Source organism: Streptopelia decaocto (assembly GCF_964273445.1).
Source record: "Streptopelia decaocto genome assembly, chromosome: 22".
NCBI lineage: Eukaryota > Metazoa > Chordata > Aves > Columbiformes > Columbidae > Streptopelia > Streptopelia decaocto.
The window spans coordinates 5152049-5168461 of NC_138677.1; the positions used below are offsets into that span (position 1 = coordinate 5152049).

The following is a 16413-nucleotide window of genomic DNA, read 5'->3' on the forward strand; positions in this document are numbered from 1 at the left end:
TACCGACCGGGGCGGAGGGACGGGCGGACCCGTGACCTTCCCAAGATGGCGGCAGCGCGGAGCCGTGCGTGTTGACCTTCTCAACATGGCGACCGCCAGTGTTCCGTCCGACCTTCCCAACATGGCGGAGCTCGCGGCGGTAACCGCGCTGGGCCGCGGCACCTCCGGCGTGCAGCGGCGGCTCGACCCGGTGCGGGGAATCACCCCCGGGCGGCACGGAGCCCCCCTCGCTCCTCTGTTCGTCCGCGGAACCGGGCGCTCTCGACCTTCCCAAGATGGCACCCCCGCAGGCCTGCGCCGCTTCCCACAATGTCCGCCCGACCTCCCCGGCATGGCGCCGCGGCCCCGCCGTGCCCCGCCCACATCCGGTCCGGCCGGCGCAGACGCAGGAAGGGGCGAGGGCCGCCATTTTGTTTGGCGGCGGCTGTCGGCCGGACGGCGCCGCGGGGCCGCGTTTCCGGGTGCGGCGGGAGGAGGCGGCGGGTGAGCGCGGGGGCACCGGCCGGGGGGGCCGGGGGGGCCGGGGCCGCGGCCTGCGGGGCCTCGGGGCGGGGTACGGGGGCCTGTGAGGAGCCGGGGACCGGCTGTGGGGCGCCCGGGGCCGGGTGCGCTGGGCTGGGCGGGGGGTTCCAGGGGAGGCCGCGGTGCGGCCGGGACCCCCCGTGCTCGGGATGGGCAGAGGGTGGTGCGGGGATCTCCGAGGATCCCGGCGAGATTTTCCCCCTCCTTCTGCTCTCCCCATGTCACGGGAAGGTCCTTGTCCCGTTCTTCCCTTCGCCCCCTCCCCAGGGGTCTCTGTGTGAACTCTGGGGGTCGTGGCCGGTTCAGCTGCTCTGGAGGTTGTGGCCGGTTCAGCTGCTCTGGGGGGTTTGGGGCCGGTTCTGCTCTGGGGGGTTTGGGGCCGGTTCTGCTCTGGGGGGTTTGGGGCCGGTTCTGCTGCTCTGAGGGATTTGGGGCCGGTTCTGCTCTGGGGGGTTTGGGGCCGGTTCTGCTCTGGGGGGTTTGGGGCCGGTTCTGCTGCTCTGAGGGATTTGGGGCCGGTTCTGCTCTGGGGGGGTCGTGGCCGGTTTTGTTGCTCTGAGGGATTTGGGGCCGGTTCTGCTCTGGGGGGTTTGGGGCCGGTCCCGCTGTCCTGGGGCGGGGGGATGATTCTCCCAGGCCAGGCCTGGGGTCCCCAAGTCCAGTCTCTCCTCTAGGCCGGGTCCAGGCAAACTGGGACCTGAGCAGCATCTACCTGCGCAAACTGGAGCGCGGGGCGGCGGATAAAGCGCCCGGTGGAGCCGATCTGCCCCTCCTGCTCCGGGCAAACACGCCGTGGCTGCGCCGCCCCGCTCCCCGCCCGCCCACGTCGCCGTCCGGCCTTGAGGACCGAATTCCAGCTGCAGCTTTGCACTCCAGACCCCTCCGGAGCCGCGAGCAGACGCCAATAAGTAGCTGATTGTTTTCCCTTTGGGACGGAGGGAGAGCGGCGGTGCTGTAACCGTGAGCAGCCGCAGCCTTTCCCCGGCCGGGACTCAGCAGGATCGGTGCGGTTTGTGCCTGTTTGGGTGTGCGTGGCTCCCCCTGCTCCCCTCCGTGTCCCCTCTGCGCCCATCGGGGTGTCGCTTGGTTTGTGTTTGTCACGGAGAAGCAGCGAGCGCAGAGCTGGGTTGTACCGCATCCTTTTATTCTACACGCGCCGCTCAGAAACAGACTATTCAGGGGTTTAACTTGAATCCCCGTTGCCGTTGAGCATCGGGAGGAGTCGCCGGCTGCCTCCTGACCCTCAGCTGACGGGTCCCTGTGTGTGCTGAGCTCCTCGTGACTCCCCCGCTCCGCGGTTCCCAACACGGGCTGGGAAGGTGTCGCCGGGAACCGGTGCAGGCAGAGCTTGTGCATAAGAACCATTGCGACGAACCGCAGGCTGAGCGGGACCCTCAGAGCGGCGCCGCCGTCCCGAATCGGCCTCATTTTACCTTTGGCAGGCTCGGCCGCGCGGGTCTGGCCTGATCTCTGCTGTGAGCGTCGCTGTCCCGCTGGCGGCTGCCAGCGAGGGCTTAATCTGACCTGGCTCCCGTCTCCGCCGCCCAACGAGCCGGTTTCCAGATGAGGTGTGAATCCACCCTGCTCCAACAAGCTCTCCGGGGCAAAACTACCTGGCGAGCGCGTCCTCTGCTTGTCACAGCGTCCTCTGCTTGTCACAGCCCAGCTGCCGTTGTCGTCTTATCGAGTCTTTGTCCCCAAGGAGTTTCAGCCGCGGAGATGTCCCCTCTTGGCACACCGTGCGCCAGCGGCCGCGCTCTCCCGCTCGCAGCCGCGTTGCTGCAACGCAAAGGCAGAGCCTGTGTTCCCGTGGCCAGGAGCACAGACCCCTCTTTGTGCCGCGGGGACGGGGGAAGGTTTGGCTTTGTCCCACCACCGCGAACAAACTGGGAGCTGTCACCCGCCCTGCGCCAAAGCGGTGCCGTCTGGAGCGCGGTGCGCGCCCGCTGCCACCGTTCCCAGCGATTTGGGTCTGTTCGTGGCACTAAAAGTTGGTTCTGCGGTTGTGCCGCAGACGTGTGGTGCCGCACGGCTTTTGGCTTTGGCGTTAGACCCCGAGACCAAAGTCGCCGTGCGGAGTCGCTGCTCCGCCGCGGTTGGGTTTTCCGCCCTTGCTTGGCCGCGTTACCCCCGAGGTGACACATGCCGGTCCCCCCGCGCTCTGCCAGCGCCGAGGTGACGGGGCACGTTCCAGGTCAGGGCTCGCTTCCCGCTTTGCTTCACTTGAAAGCGCCGTTTCGAGCACTCTGCTCCGTGTCTGACCTACTTACTTACATCTGGCAGCTTGGACGGGAGGCAGATCTGCTCTGCCAAAGAAGTAGCTTTCTGTTGAGGAGCGAAGGTGGGAGGAGGGAGCGGGGGGGTAAGTGCTCTCCTGACGAGGGGCCGAGCGTCTTGGGTTTCGGCCGTTGGCTTTGCCAGGGTGGCTCTGGCACGAGCGCAGCTCCCAGGACTCGCTTCTCGCTGTTCAAAAATTAAATGGTCTTTTCCAGAGCTAAACCGGCATCTTCGGTTCAAACTTCGCGGTGGGGCGGTGGTTGTGGGAGCCAAAATGTGCTGCGGGGTCGCGTGGAGCTGCGGCTCAGGTGCCTTTGTGGTCCCTTCGGCCCGTCCCCACCGCCCGTCCTTCCGCTGGTGTTTCCCACAGAACTGTGGCAATTCCTGCAGCGCGGCAGGACCGGCTGCACCGGCCCCGTGTCTGCGGCGCAGAACGTCCCTCCGGCAGCGCCGGGGAATGGGAGCAACTGCTGGGTGGGTGCGGGGGCTTGTGGGGAGCTCCATGATCTCGGTCCTGGCAGGAGCAGGGGAGGTGAGGAGCAAACACTGCTCGGTTCGGCGTGGCTGGCTCGGTTCGGCATGGCTGGCTCGGTTCGGCGTGGCTGGCTCGGTTCGGCGTGGCTGGCTCGGTTCGGCGTGGCTGGCTCGGTTCGGCGTGGCTGGCTCGGTTCGGCGTGGCTGGCTCGGTTCGGCGTGGCTGGCTTGGTTCAGCATGGCCTCAGCCGTCTGCACCCTGGGGAGACGGGGGTGTCGTGCCAGGCCCTGCGCCCCAGGATTCTGGTTGCTGGGGGTCGGTGCTGCTGCGCTCGAGTGGCCTTGTTGGGTCTGACCTGCTGCTGTGGTGCTGCTGCGGTGCCAGGCTTGCTCCTGCAGCCATGCATGCTCTTGCAGCGATGCCCTCCCTCCTACATCAGTGTGATCTCCTGCAGCGATGCGCTCTCTCCTGCATCAATGTGACCTCTTGCAGCGATGTGCTCTCTCCTGCAGCGATGCGCTCTTGCAGTGATGCGCTCTCTCCTGCAGCAGTGTGATCTCTTGCAGCGATGCGCTCTCTCCTGCAGCAATGTGATCTCCTGCAGCGATGCACTCTCTCCTGCATCAATGTGATCTCTTGCAGCGACGCACTCTCTCCTGCATCAATGTGATCTCTTGCAGCGATGCGCTCTTGCAGCGGTGTGCTCTCTTGCAACAATGTGCTTGCTCTTGCAGCGATGAGCTTTTGCAGCAATGCACTTGCTCCTGCAGCGATGCACCCCTGCGGCAGCATGCTCACTCCTGCAAAAATGCACTTGCTCTTGCAGCAATGCGCTCACTCCTGCAGCAACGTGCTCGCTCCTGCAACTTTGCACTCCTGCAGCAATGCATTCTGCAGCGCTGGCTCATGCCCAGGGCCTGTCTCTGCTTTTGCCAAAGCAACTGAGCACCCTAAATGTCCCCTCGCCTGTGCTGGAGCCCGGCTCGGTGGCCTGGGGGTGCTGGTGACTTTGCCCTGGAGCTGGGGGTGACGGGGCTGCATCCCCAAGGAGCAGCCGAGCCCATCGCTGAGCGCGCCCGTCTGTCCCCCCCGTCCCTAGCCCAGTGTCACCGCCAGCCCTCCTCTCCCGCAGCGCCCGCTGTGAATTTGCAGCGTGTTCTTGGCACCCGCGACCCGCGGAGCAGCCGAGCGCGGATCCGACGGTGCCGAGAACTCTCCCTGACAGCGCTTGGCTCCGCTTCCCCTTGGCACCCGCACAGGCGCTTCCTTGGCGCTCCCGCGGCTGCCCCGCCGAGGGGATCTCACCGCAGCCTCCCCCACCAAGGGCTCCGCCGCCGTTACCCGTCCTGCAGCGTGGATTTGTGAGATTTCTGTAGCTTTAAGCCCTCGCACAAACGTCAAGCGTAAGCGCGTGTCCCAAAATAACACTTAAGTGCTGACTATTCTACGGTAGGTTGTAAATTTTCCCCTAATGACTCTTGAGTGCCAACCTAGTTAGAGGAAAGACGCGTGTCTTTAGCCAATTGAATTTTTTAGGGTTTTCTGAGTGGCTGCTTCCTTTCCGCGAGGCCGTTGTGGCTTTGGGGTGACTTTATTCCCCGGCGAGGACCGTGCCGCCTCCCGGCGGCTTGCGCTCTGCCTCCCTCGCTTCCCCTGCGTATTCTGGATGGCGAACGGGCGCATCCCTGCTTGGCCTTTGCCTTGGAAAACCCTGAGAATACTTGGCCGCGTTTTGTGGAAACAGCGGGAGGCTCGGGCTCCGCTCGTCGCCTCTGGGGCCGCTCCTCGGAGCAGCTCTTGCAAAAGCGTCGAGGCGGGAAGGTGGTGGCCGGGCAGAGCCCCAGCACCTCTGGCCTGCAGGAGAGAGGTGACACAAGGTCCTGGGGCTGGAGGTTTCTGTCCCCAAAAGCAGAGGAGGAGGAGGGGAGTGAGGAGGTGGGAGAGACCCTGATGATGGGGACTGTCCCCTCTGGTGGCTCCTGGCCCAGCCCTGGTGAGCGAAGGGGCCAAAGGGCCACAGGGCAGGATGGGGGGGCTCGGGTTGGTCTTAAGCATGTTTAAACACTCTGCTTAAACCCAGGAGGCTGCTGCAGGGGTTTAAACCGGAGCCAGTCCTGCCGTGTTTTAAAGGCACATTTATTCCCCAGCCGGGCTCCGGAGAGCAGCAGCGTGTGTGTGTTTAGCTCATGGGCTTCCACCAGGATTTGTTTTTGACGGTTGTAACCAAACCCCTCAGGTTGGGGACCGGGCAGACCATTGGCTTTTCTCCTAAATGGCCCACGCAGCCCGTTGGGTCTTGTGGTGCTGTGACCTCTTGTGGAAATGCTGCCCGTTGAGCCCACGCTGGAGGGCAGAGGAGGAAGAAATGTCAGACCTTGGCGTTGCTTCTGCTTGTTCCCGACCACTCGCGTACTGGGGTGATTCTGGGAGATATTAACGTGCTTTTTCTTCCCAGCAGAGTTTCCCTGCGCGTTTCGCAGCCCTGCGGACGCTGCGGCAGCTGGCGGCCTCGACTCAGGGTGGCAGGATGGAGCCGGAGACCGCGGCTCCTGCTCCCGTCCGTAAGCTCAGCGCCGCGGAGCGTCTGGTGCTGGTTGAGCGATCACTTTGCACGCTGTCGGTTCTGAGCGACGCTCGGGTTCGTTCCGTGTTCCTTGCTGGCGACGCCGCAGCCGGGCAGGGACCAAAGGCTGACGCTGCGCCCTTGCAGGGAGCCTTAGACACAGCTCGTTAGCGCTTGTCTCTAAATGAGTTTGGCATGAGCATGTCCTGGCACCGCTGGGGGGCTTTAAAAGGCTCTTGGATGTGGCTGGAGCTCTTCGCTCCTGCAACCACCGAGGTTTTGCGTGCACCTCGAGCTGTGTCATCCCTGGCGTGCAGATGTTTTTATCTGAACGCTGACACCACCAGGCTCGGGAGCCGCTTTCCATTTGGCGGCGCATTGTTCTCCACCAGGCGTGGACCGGGCGGCGCGTTGTTCCCAGCCACGCGGGTCACGTCGGGAAGTCCCTGCGACTGTCACCGCTTCCTCCGGACAATCGGAGGGGTCCCTCGGAGAGAGCGGGGGCGCAGCGCGGTTCCTGCCCGTCCCCCCGTGTGCCACCTCTCCCTCCACGGCTTCCTTTCCCTGCCCGCCTGGCACACGGGACAGGGAGAGGCAGGGAAGTCCGTGGTTCCTCCTGGGACCGGCTTTTCCTGCTCTTCCCTTTGCCTAATGTCAGGACACGATTCCTTGCTCCTGATTAAAGGTTTCCTCTGCCAAGCCAACCCAGCTGAGCCCGCTGGGAAGCTGCTAAAGACCCGCCTGACTCCGGGGTCCCGGGGCTGGGGAGACACAGGCTGTGGAATTCATCCCCGAGGCGTTTAGAAACTTTTGTGTCCGGGGTTTTGTTCAAAAACGCATTGTCAGTGACCGTGGGTTGTTAATAATTCACAGCGAACGTCTGAGTCCCGCGGGGCCGCAGTGTGTCTGTCTGTCTGCACGCAGGGATGCGCCGGCTCTTCGAGACGCTCCAAATCGAGATGGCAGCTCGCTCTCTTAAAGCATGCTGATACGGTTGGTTTAAAAGCCTGAATGACCTTAAATCCTGCGATGGCTGTCTTTCAGGATAAATTATTTATGGAGCGTCTTCGAGCGCCGCCGAAGCCCTCGCTCCTCAGAAATGTCAGGCTGCGGAGGACGCGGGCTCTGAATTTGGAAGGGTTGTGAATTTGGAAGGGTGACCGAGGCTTTGGATGGGAAGAGGTGGAAAACAAAGGTGCCCGTGGAGGCGGGGGCGGGAGGGGAGGGCGTTTGAGAAGGTCCAGCCTTGGAAGTCGTCCCCAAACCGGTACAGCCGCATTCTGCAGCCGACATCAGAGGCTTGGAAATTCCTCTTGATCTGCAGTTCAAAGCCGCTGCCTCCCCAAGGATGGAGCCGCTTCATCTCGGGTTTGCAAATGCGGCCTCGCCTCGGCAGCTGTGAAATACAAATCCGCCGCGGCGCCCAAATCCCCCTGAAAAGCGAGGAAACGCGCTGACGGCGTCTGAAGGTCACCGCTGCCTGTCCTGCTAAAGCGCAAACCCCAGGGATGAGCCGAATCCGGGGCTGCTGCCTGCAAAAGGCGTTGATTTCATTTCCCTTCACGCCAAACGGGGACTCGCAAAACGCCTGAAAAACGTGGCGTGTCATCCTGTCCGCGCCAGGTCTGGCTAATTCACCTGTTCTAGAGGAGAAGGGGAACGCTGAGTGTAACGTTTTGGGGTCTTAATAGTGTTTTGGACCCTGGGTTGGAAGGGGAGCGTTGGCTGGAAATGCACGGCTGCCCCGTGTCGGGTTCCAGCTCTGCGGGGTCACCTCCATCTCAGCGAACCCTCTCTCCTCCAAAGTGCTTTTCACACCTTGTCCTCTTCCTGCTTTTCTCGCAGTTTATTGGGTTTTAAAAATTATTATTTTATTTTATTTTAAAAGGCAAACTAACGCACAAACTGCCCCTCCTGGCTCCGCCGAAGACGAGTTCTCTGCGCTTTGATTAACGGGTGCCTCTCGCTGCCCCGATTCAGGGCTTTCAAACCACTTTCCCCGCAAGCACAACCACGGCGTATGAATCCCTCAAAGCCTCGGATCCCGTTTGCTGAGAGGATCCCTGGAAACGAGGAACAAAGGAGAAGAAACGCAGAGAAACGTCTGTCGGAGCGACACTGTTTCAAAGGTTTCCACAAGGCATGTGCCAGACGTTAAGGGCTGGTAAGAAGTGCTGGGAGAACCCCCTTCTTTTTGCTTTTCCTGGAGGATTTGGGTTGTGTCTCTAATCTTTACCAGCCGTGTCTGTCTTTGTGAACATTAAAGGTCCAGGCTGTATTTTCAAGCCACAAATCACTCCAGCATTCCCACCCGGAGGCTTCGGCTTTTCTCGCGGTGTGAAACAACCGGCAGCCGCCGTGTGTTGAGTTCCGTGCCTCTCAATTTCGGTTTTTCAATGTGACCTTTGCTGTTAAACCACAGCAAGGCGACCGGGGCCGTGCGCTGAGACGAAATGACCCGTTTCTCGGGAAAATTCAGCTCCAGTTTCTCCTCGAGCCGCTTTAGTTTCAACTCTTCTCTCCCCTCCTCTCGCTCTTCTAGGTCAGAGCGTTTATCCAAACACGGGTTTGGTGCAGCGCTGGTTCTAAGGGCACGTTAGACACGCGGAGATAACGACTCACGGGTTTCTTTGTAGAATACCCCTCTCCTCCCTGGCTGTGCACACGGGAGGGATCACTGGGATTGTCCCCAACTGCTCTGCTTGACGTGTGGGGCAGCAGCGCAAATGGGGGGAACCCACACGATGTGTTTCCCTCGCAGACATGGCACCGACATTTTTTCTGACAGCTGACAAACCCCCGTCCGTCTGTCTGTGTCCGGCGAGGCCGTGTGTCCCTGTCACGGGAGCATCTGAAGGGGCTGGTGTCGCCCCAAGTGCCATCGAGGTGGGAAGTGTCACCCTGTGAGTAGGAGCAGGAGCGCGGCGGGGGGGTGACGCGGGTGTTCCTGTCCCCGCGGGCCGGAGGTGACAGCGCTGGCACCGCTCCTGCGCTGGCTCAGGCCTGTGACACACGAGAGCGAGGCCGGAGTCTCGTTACCTGGCACATTTCTCAGCTCTATCTCTGCTAATGACCTCCCGCTGCCGGTGTTCAAACAAGCTCGGGGCTCTCCTGCCCGTCCCCTCCTGTTGTCATGTCACGTTGTCACGCCGTCCCCCCGATGTCACGCTCTGCCCTGGCACCGGTTTGCGCCGTCCCGGCCCTGCGATCCCGCCGCGGGGTGGGAAGGATCATGGCGAAAAACCATTCCTGTTGCAACACGTCCCGGCAGCCCCGACGAGCACGTTCTGAGCCGCCTCTGATCTTGCTTTGATGGGACAGGTACAGGCCGAGATCTCGAGTGACTTGGAAAATAAAGGGAGGAACGTCTTTGCGATGAGGGTGTGCGCAGCCGAGGAGTTTCTCGCTCGGTAGAAGAGCTGCTTTTAATTAAAAGGCGGTTTATTTATTTCTCTTCCCGAACCGCAGAGAGCTGGCGCTTTGCTGAAGGGCAGAGGAGCCGCCGGCATCGCGGTGATGCTGCCGGTCCCTTCTTCCCGTTCTCAGGCTGCTGCTGTGACACGAGTGGGGACATCTGAGACGTGAGGACGGACCCGCTCTCATCCTGGCCTCCCATGAGTTTATGTAGCGCAAAGTCTCAAAAGGGACCTGGATTTTAATACCTGATAAAACCATTTCAAAGGTTGTGGGCGCCTGGGTCATAACGAAGCTTTCAGTGTGGCGGTGGGTGGATCCATCACCTCGTTGGGTGTCCTGGAGGTCGGGGATAAGAAGCTGGAAGCTTCAGGTGTGAAACTGTCCTGTTTTTACCCCGTGTTGCTATTGTGGGCCCTTTAATAGGTATAAGGAACAGGTTTCCTGGGGAAAGCTGTCTGCGGGGTGTTCATCCCCTGCCTCTTGGGCTGCCCCGAGCACCCGAAACCGCCGGGGTGGCGAGCGAGGCCGCCAGTCACCGCATTCCTATTCCCTGAGCCGGTGCTGCCGGGACGCCCGAGCTGCTGCTGTCAGAGCCACGAGCTCACCAGGGCCCCGTCCGGTGAGCTCCGGTGATTCAGGCTCCTCTTCCTGTCCCCGTTTCCTCCGTTCCCAGTCTCCGGTGCCAACTGGAGCTACTGGGTTCCATAGAGCCCCATCGGTGAAGCGCTCCGTGGACCGGGAGCCGTTCTGGGTGAGCCGCGGGTGCAGGATGGATTTGTTTTGGGTTTCTGATGAGACAGATTGAGCTGTAACCAGAGCGGGGTTGGGAAAGCTTGTTTCGACACCCGCTTGGACAGCTTTGGGGGTTCTTTGGAGCTGGGGAGCGGAGTGGGGTACAGGCAGTGAAGTGGGATCCGAGCGGTTGGGGCTATTTGGGGACAGGGACGTCTGTCCTCGGTGCGAGCCGCAGGACAGCACTGCGCCGCATCGTCTGCGTTCCGCTTGGGGATCCGTCTGGCAGGTTTCGCGGCGTCGGTGGCTGGAGGGACCCGCTGGGGACACGTGCCAGCGCTGGCCGTGTCGCTGACGGGCTCCCGTCGCGCTTCCACGTGCGGGAGCGGGACTGATGGCGCAGGGTTCGCTCGGTCGGGTTTGCTCTGCGCGGCAAGACGGCTGCGTGAAAAATGTCCTGAGTTTCAGCTGCGGGTGCTGCGCTGGGTGGGGGGTCTCAGGTGATTTGCGGTGGGGATATTGTCCTGGGACCTGCTGCTCCGGGCTGTTGGGAGAATCCAGCAGCTCTTTGGAGCCAACTGGAAGAGAACAGCCCCAGGGTGCTGCCGCGCCAGCCCCGGGGCCGCGATTCTCCTCATCCGCTTTCCCCTCTATCCCTGACACCTCCTCCCTCCCCGCAGGAATGAGTGACCGCGCTCGTCCCCAGCGCTGAGCAGCCGGAGCCACCGGGAGCCGGGCCAGGATGCCGATCCCTCCGCCGCCGCCGCCGCCGCCCGGCCCGCCGCCCCCTCCCACCTTCGGTCAGGTAGGGCTCTGCGGGTTGGTGGGGGGGCGACACGGCCTGTCCCTCATGGCGCTGCTTTCCGGCGCCTCTGCGTTGCCTTTGGACTCCTCAAGTCCAGCCTGCAAGAGCTTCGGGTGACCCACGGGCTGTGCCTCAGTTTCCCTTGCAGCAGAGTCTGTCCATGGAAGGGGCACGTGTGGCTTTTCTTTACATTAGTGTCTTCTGCTCCACCATGACTTGGGGAGAGCAGATGTTGCACGTGGCTCTAACTGAGCTGTGTTGTTGGCTTAGGTAGGACAGGAGCTCAAGCTTGCCCTGCAAAATGGGGCCATCACCTCCTGGGGCAGCCGCGTTGCTCTGGATGAGAGTCCCCGGAGGTGGCAGTTTGCTGGCAGGGGGGCCTTGGGGCTCGCAGAGAAGTGGGGTGCTCCTGCTCTGTGATTCAGGATGTCCACACGCACAGACAAGCTCCTGCTGAGCTGCTTCTTGTCCCCAGGCGAACACAGAGCCGCCGAAACTGAGCCGAGAGGAGCAGCGTGGCCGCGGGGCCCTCCTGCAGGACATCTGTAAAGGGACCAAGCTAAAAAAAGTGACACAAATCAATGACCGGAGCGCGCCAATCCTAGAGAGTGAGTACCCGCCTGGCACGGCCCCAGAGGTGCTCAGTCCCACGCTGGGTCCTGCTGTGCCCTTCAGGACGGCTGCTGGGCTCTCACCCGTCCGGTTTCCAGCAGCTGCTTGTTGGAGGAGCTGGTAAGACCGGGCTTAACCTCTCTGCCTCCTTTCAGAGCCCAAGGGCAGCGGTGGCGGCAGCTACGGCTCCAGCTCAGCTGCAATCCAGCCGAAGGGCGGCCTCTTCCAAGGCGGTGTCCCCAAGCTCAGACCCGTGGGAGCGAAGGACGGCGCAGGTAATGGCCGGCGGGCTGTGGTTTGCATGGGGTTTCCCTGGGGGTTGAGGATCTTGCCTTGTTTCCCCGGGGATTTGAGCTGGTTAGAGGCGGGGACCCCAAATCAACATCCCCGCCGCGCTCTCCTACGACACAAACCTCCTCGGAGGGACCGGGAGTCGCGTGTGTTGCTGAACGTTTCTCTCTGCTGTTTTCTGTGGCAACCTGCCTTCCAGCAAGCCAGAGAGCAAATAGCAGCGGTGAGAGAGGAGCCGTGTGTGGCTGAGCGCCGTGCCAGCTCCCCGCCAGTGCCAGACAGCATTCCCCGCGGTCTGGCCCTCCCGGCCGACGGGCAGCCTGCCCTGCGCGGCTCAGGGACGGAACACGTCGCTCCCGCCGCCTCCTGTGCTGTGCCTGACTGGTAACTCCGCTTTCCTTCCCTGCAGACAGCTCCGCTAAGCAAACCCTGCAAGTCCCCGGTTCCAGAGCAGCCGCCCCCAGGCCCCCGGTGCCAGCCAGCAACAACCGACCTCAAGACGATGCCGACAACAGCCGGGCGTCCCCGCCGGAGCTGCCGCGCACGCAGAGACCCTCCTTGCCGGATCTCTCCCGGCCCAACACCGCCGGTGGCACCGGCATGAAGCACAGCTCGTCCGCCCCGCCGCCTCCCCCGCCGGGACGCCGGGCCACCGCGCCTCCTGCCCCCCCGCCGGCGCACGGCACCAAGGTGTCCTCCTACAACCGGGAGAAACCCCTGCCGCCCACCCCGGGACAGCGACTGCCCGCCAGCAGGGACGGACCCCCTGCCCCGCCGCCCGTCAAGCCCCCTCCCTCCCCAGTTGCTATCCGAACAGGGTCAGGGGCTCAGGGCCAGTCTCTCGCCCCCCCGCCGCCCCCTTATCGGCAACCTCCCGGTGTCCCCAATGGCCCTTCCAGCCCCATCAACGAGTCGGCCCCGGAGCTGCCGCAGAGACACAACTCCTTGCACAGGAAGACGCCAGGTCCCTTGCGGGGGCTGGCGCCGCCGCCGCCCGCCTCAGCCTCCCCCTCTCTCCAGAGCAGTCGCCCCCCTCCGCCAGCCAGAGACCCCCCCAGCCGGGGAGCAGGTAAGAACCATTGGCTCTGCCAGACCCGGCTCCTTCGCAGCTGTGGTGGATGGATCAAGCTGTGGGGGTTTTCAGGGGGTTGTGGGGTTGTCGGGCATCAGAACAGGCTGCCCAGGGCAGTGCTGGAGTCACCGTCCCCGGAGGGTTGAACAGACAGAGATGAGATTCTCAGGGACGTGGGGCAGTGCCGGGGTGGGTTATGGTTGGACTCAGTGATTCCCCCGTGCACACGGAGCCGGGAGTGACGGTGGCTTTGCCCCAGTGTCCCCCCCGTACGCTCCGGGCTCTGCATCCCAACCGCAGCTCCCGCCTGGTCCCCTGCCAAGCCGCTCTGTCCCTCCGGCCCTGCCAGAATCCCTCCTTTGAGCTACGGCTGGGGAGCTGCTCTGTGTGTAATTAGCCTAATGAGGAGCGCGAACTGCCGCTGTGCACCCCTGGGAGGTTGGGCAGGAGCGAGAGGTGGGTCGGAGGGGCCGTGTGTCCCGTCACCACCTCAGTGCTGGTGCAGATGTGGCTTCCCAGCACCGGCACGCAGCTCTTGGCTCCCTGTGGAGCCGCTGCCCTCAAACCCCTGTGTGTGCGGGGTTGTAGCTGCTCTTGGGTTCCCCTCTCGTGCAGGGGGCGACCTCGGTGTGACGGGGTGGGCGGTGAGCTGGGGGAGCGGGCTGGCTGCTGCCGCTGCCGAGGGGGAATGCAGATATTGGGAACGAGCAGCAAAAACCTCTGCTGTGCGCACGCAGGAGCATCCCTGCGCCGGCCTGGAAAGCTCCGGCGGGGCCGGCCTTGGCCGCGCTGCCGGAGGGAGGGTTTGCCCTGGGGATGCCACGGCTTGGCAGGCGCTGACCCAGCTCTCCCTGCAGCGCCGCCGCCTCCTCCGCCGATGCTGCGAAACGGGGGGCGCGACGCCCCTCCGCCTCCCCCTCCCTACAGACTGCACGGCTCCGCCGAGCCCCCGAGCCGGGGGAAGCCGCCGCCGCCGCCAACCAGGACACCGGCCGGGCCGCCTCCACCACCTCCGCCGGTGCGGAACGGGCACCGGGACTCCATCTCCACCGTCAGAGCGTTCCTGGGTGAGTCTGCGCCCACAGCGGGTGCTGATTTCCACGGGGGGCTGAAGCTCACCCAGAGCCCCCTCCCTGACCTGCCCATTTTCCCTGTTCTCTGCAGATGACTTTGAATCCAAATACTCCTTCCATCCCGTTGAAGACTTCCCAGCCCCAGAAGAATATAAATACTTCCAGAGAATCTACCCCAGCAAAACAAACAGAGGTAAGGGAGGGGGTGTCCGGCTGTCCTGCGGGGTCTGAACCCCCCTCCTGTGCTCCCGAGGGTGGCAGGAGGTGACAGCAGCGCAGCCACGGCCACCAGCTTGGGGAGGGGCTGGAGCACAAGTGTGATGGGAGCGGCTGAGGGACCTGGGGAGCAGGTTGATATTGGATCTGGGGAACAATTTGTTCCCCAAAGGGCTGTGGGGCATTGGAACAGGCTGCCCAGGGCAGTGCTGGAGTCACCATCCCTGGAGGGTTGGACAGACGGACATGAGGTTCTCAGGACATGGGGCAGTGCCAGGGCTGGGGGAACAACTGGACTCGATCTTGAGGGGCTTTTCCAACCAAAACGATTCTATGATTGTGCTGATGTGACCCACCCTGGGCTCCTGCTCCACGTCTTCTGTGCTGCAGTGTCACCCTGGGGCCTCCACACGCTCCCCGGGGTGCTGAGCCCCAAATGCAGCCCCTGCCACTTGGGGTCCCCGAGGATTTGGGCTGTGTGGGTGTCCCATCCCACCTGTCCCTCTTTTCCCTGCTGAGCCTGTGCAGAGAAACGCTGCCAGGCTTGTTCGCACCTGTGATAAGGGTTTTTGGTGCTGGGGTGGTTGTAAACGAACCCGGCAGCCGCCTCCGTGGCTGAAGCTGCTGTTGGGCAGGGGCTGGGGGGGTAAAGAGCCCCCGCACATCCCAGGACGAGCCCGAGCAGCGTGCTCAGAGCCGGCACGGCACAAAGTGCCCTTGCTGAGCTGCTGCTGCACGTCAGCCCTGCGGATCCCGCAGGAGACTCCGGGGAGAACGGGATGCTCATTTATTTTTAGAGCCATGAATGTTTAATGTGGATTTGAAGAGCCCTGAGCTCTCCATCCGCTGCCGCAGCGGCTGCTCTCGAGTCGCAAATCCCAGGCTCCAGATCTCAGCGGGGAGCGCGGGGAAGCTGCTGTGGAGGGGGGAGAGCGGCCGCGCTGGATCCCGACGCTCCGGACCGCTGGTTCTGTGTGGGACGCGCCGTGCCGGCCATTTCCTTGCGGGTTCTGGTCTCAATGGGTTTCTTGTCTTGCAGCAACACGTGGGGCCCCCCCTCTGCCCCCCATCCCCAGGTGAAAGGAGCTGCGCAGGCAGATTGTTCCCGAGCAGAGAGAAGGAGCTCCCTCCTCATCCTCAGACGGACCCTCCCCACCTCCCAGCCCCCCCGGATCCTGCATGAGAAACTCCCAGCGGCTTTTCCCTGGACGAGCAGACCCCCCCAGCCCCACGCTCTACACGGGCCCCCCCTCATCTTTGCATCTCCCCAGGGACGTGGTGACCACGCTGGCAGCCCCGGTGGGTCCTTTCCTCCATCCGGACATGAGGACTCGGGGTGGACACCAAGCAGTGGGGACCGGGGGGGCTCAGTGCCTGATTCGTCGGGGCCAGGAGACGGACACGGTGACGGGGGAGCAGGGACACCCCGCCAGAGCCTCGTTACCCCGCCAGAGCCTCGTTACCCCGGCGTGGCCGATTGCTTTTTTGCACAGGAGCCAGTGGAGGAGCCGGGGGGGTGAGTAGGGACCAACCCGACAGCGTTTGGGGGGGATCCCCCCTCTCTGCTCCCTTGGGGGGACGTCCCCACTGTCACCCAGTGTCGCACCCCAAAACCACCACAGCCGTTGGCTTTTCACCCCGCTGGGTTGGGACGAGGAGGAGACGCCCGGGTTTTAACACTAAATTACCAAACTAGAGCATTTTAACGGGAAGACACTAATTGTCCTCGGGATGCTGTTACTATGGGGGGGGTCGTTTGTTCTTGTTTCTCACGTGGTGGGGAGGGACCTGGAGGCACATCCCCATGCCGGGGGGGCTCCGGCTGCTGTTTTGCCTTACACACTACCCTGTCCGACTGTTGGTACCGCGCTGGTTTCTCTGTATTTACTTGCAGTACCGGGGTGGGGGGGCTGGACATTAACTGTAGTTACTGATCTCTTTTGTACGTTGTAAAAAGCTTGTACCATAGGAAGAAGGTTGGGCTTGCTGCGGGGGTACTAAACCCTCCCCTCTGACTGTTCTGAGGGTTGTTTTGGGGTTTTTTTTGTTCTTTTTTATTTCTATGAAGGTGAAAACTTTCCCCGAGGGTGAGGGACACAGGGGGGTGGGTTGTTCTGGAGAATCAACCCCCCCCAGCACTGCTGTTTGGTTTAAATAAAGGTTAAAGAAACGGTTCTTCCCAAGGGCTGGCTGCCCCTCCCCGGGGAGCGAGGGGCTGTTTTAGGAGGGAACACAATAAGAACCGAGGAGCTTGACATTGCATTTAAATAAAAGTAATAAAGATACAAGTGTCTGCAAGGGCAATGTCTGAGGGGGAAGGGGGTGCTCTGTGCCTCCCCAGGGACCTCTCCCCTCTTC

The 16413-nt window shown here is 62.7% G+C and overlaps 1 protein-coding gene across 7 annotated transcripts; it reads left to right on the forward strand.

Moving 5' to 3' along the window:
- The first annotated feature begins 382 nt into the window (after positions 1-382).
- On the forward strand, positions 383-16324 carry WIPF2 (WAS/WASL interacting protein family member 2). Of its 7 annotated transcripts, none has more exons than XM_082070723.1 (12): positions 409-483; positions 1197-1526; positions 7726-9158; positions 9384-9624; positions 9928-10005; positions 10667-10791; positions 11267-11399; positions 11559-11678; positions 12104-12763; positions 13624-13833; positions 13931-14032; positions 15095-16324. In XM_082070723.1, exons 6-12 carry the CDS (start codon positions 10729-10731, stop codon positions 15133-15135), a joined length of 1329 nt encoding a protein of 442 aa, XP_081926849.1. In that variant the 5' UTR covers positions 409-483; positions 1197-1526; positions 7726-9158; positions 9384-9624; positions 9928-10005; positions 10667-10728; the 3' UTR covers positions 15136-16324. The 7 variants fall into 7 exon arrangements, with proteins under 7 accessions (XP_081926850.1, XP_081926849.1, XP_081926853.1 ...); XM_082070727.1 differs by having other exon boundaries at positions 7726-8001; positions 9520-9624; XM_082070722.1 differs by having other exon boundaries at positions 7726-9624.
- The last annotated feature ends 89 nt before the right edge of the window (positions 16325-16413 follow it).

Coding starts and splice junctions, on each gene's coding strand:
- WIPF2 (XM_082070724.1), top strand. CDS start 10,729: ATGCCGATCCCTCCGCCGCCGCCGCCGCCGCCCGGCCCGCCGCCCCCT. Junction 12,764..13,623: donor CCCCCCCAGCCGGGGAGCAG/GTAAGAACCATT, acceptor CTCTCCCTGCAG/CGCCGCCGCCTCCTCCGCCG. Junction 13,834..13,930: donor CACCGTCAGAGCGTTCCTGG/GTGAGTCTGCGC, acceptor TGTTCTCTGCAG/ATGACTTTGAATCCAAATAC.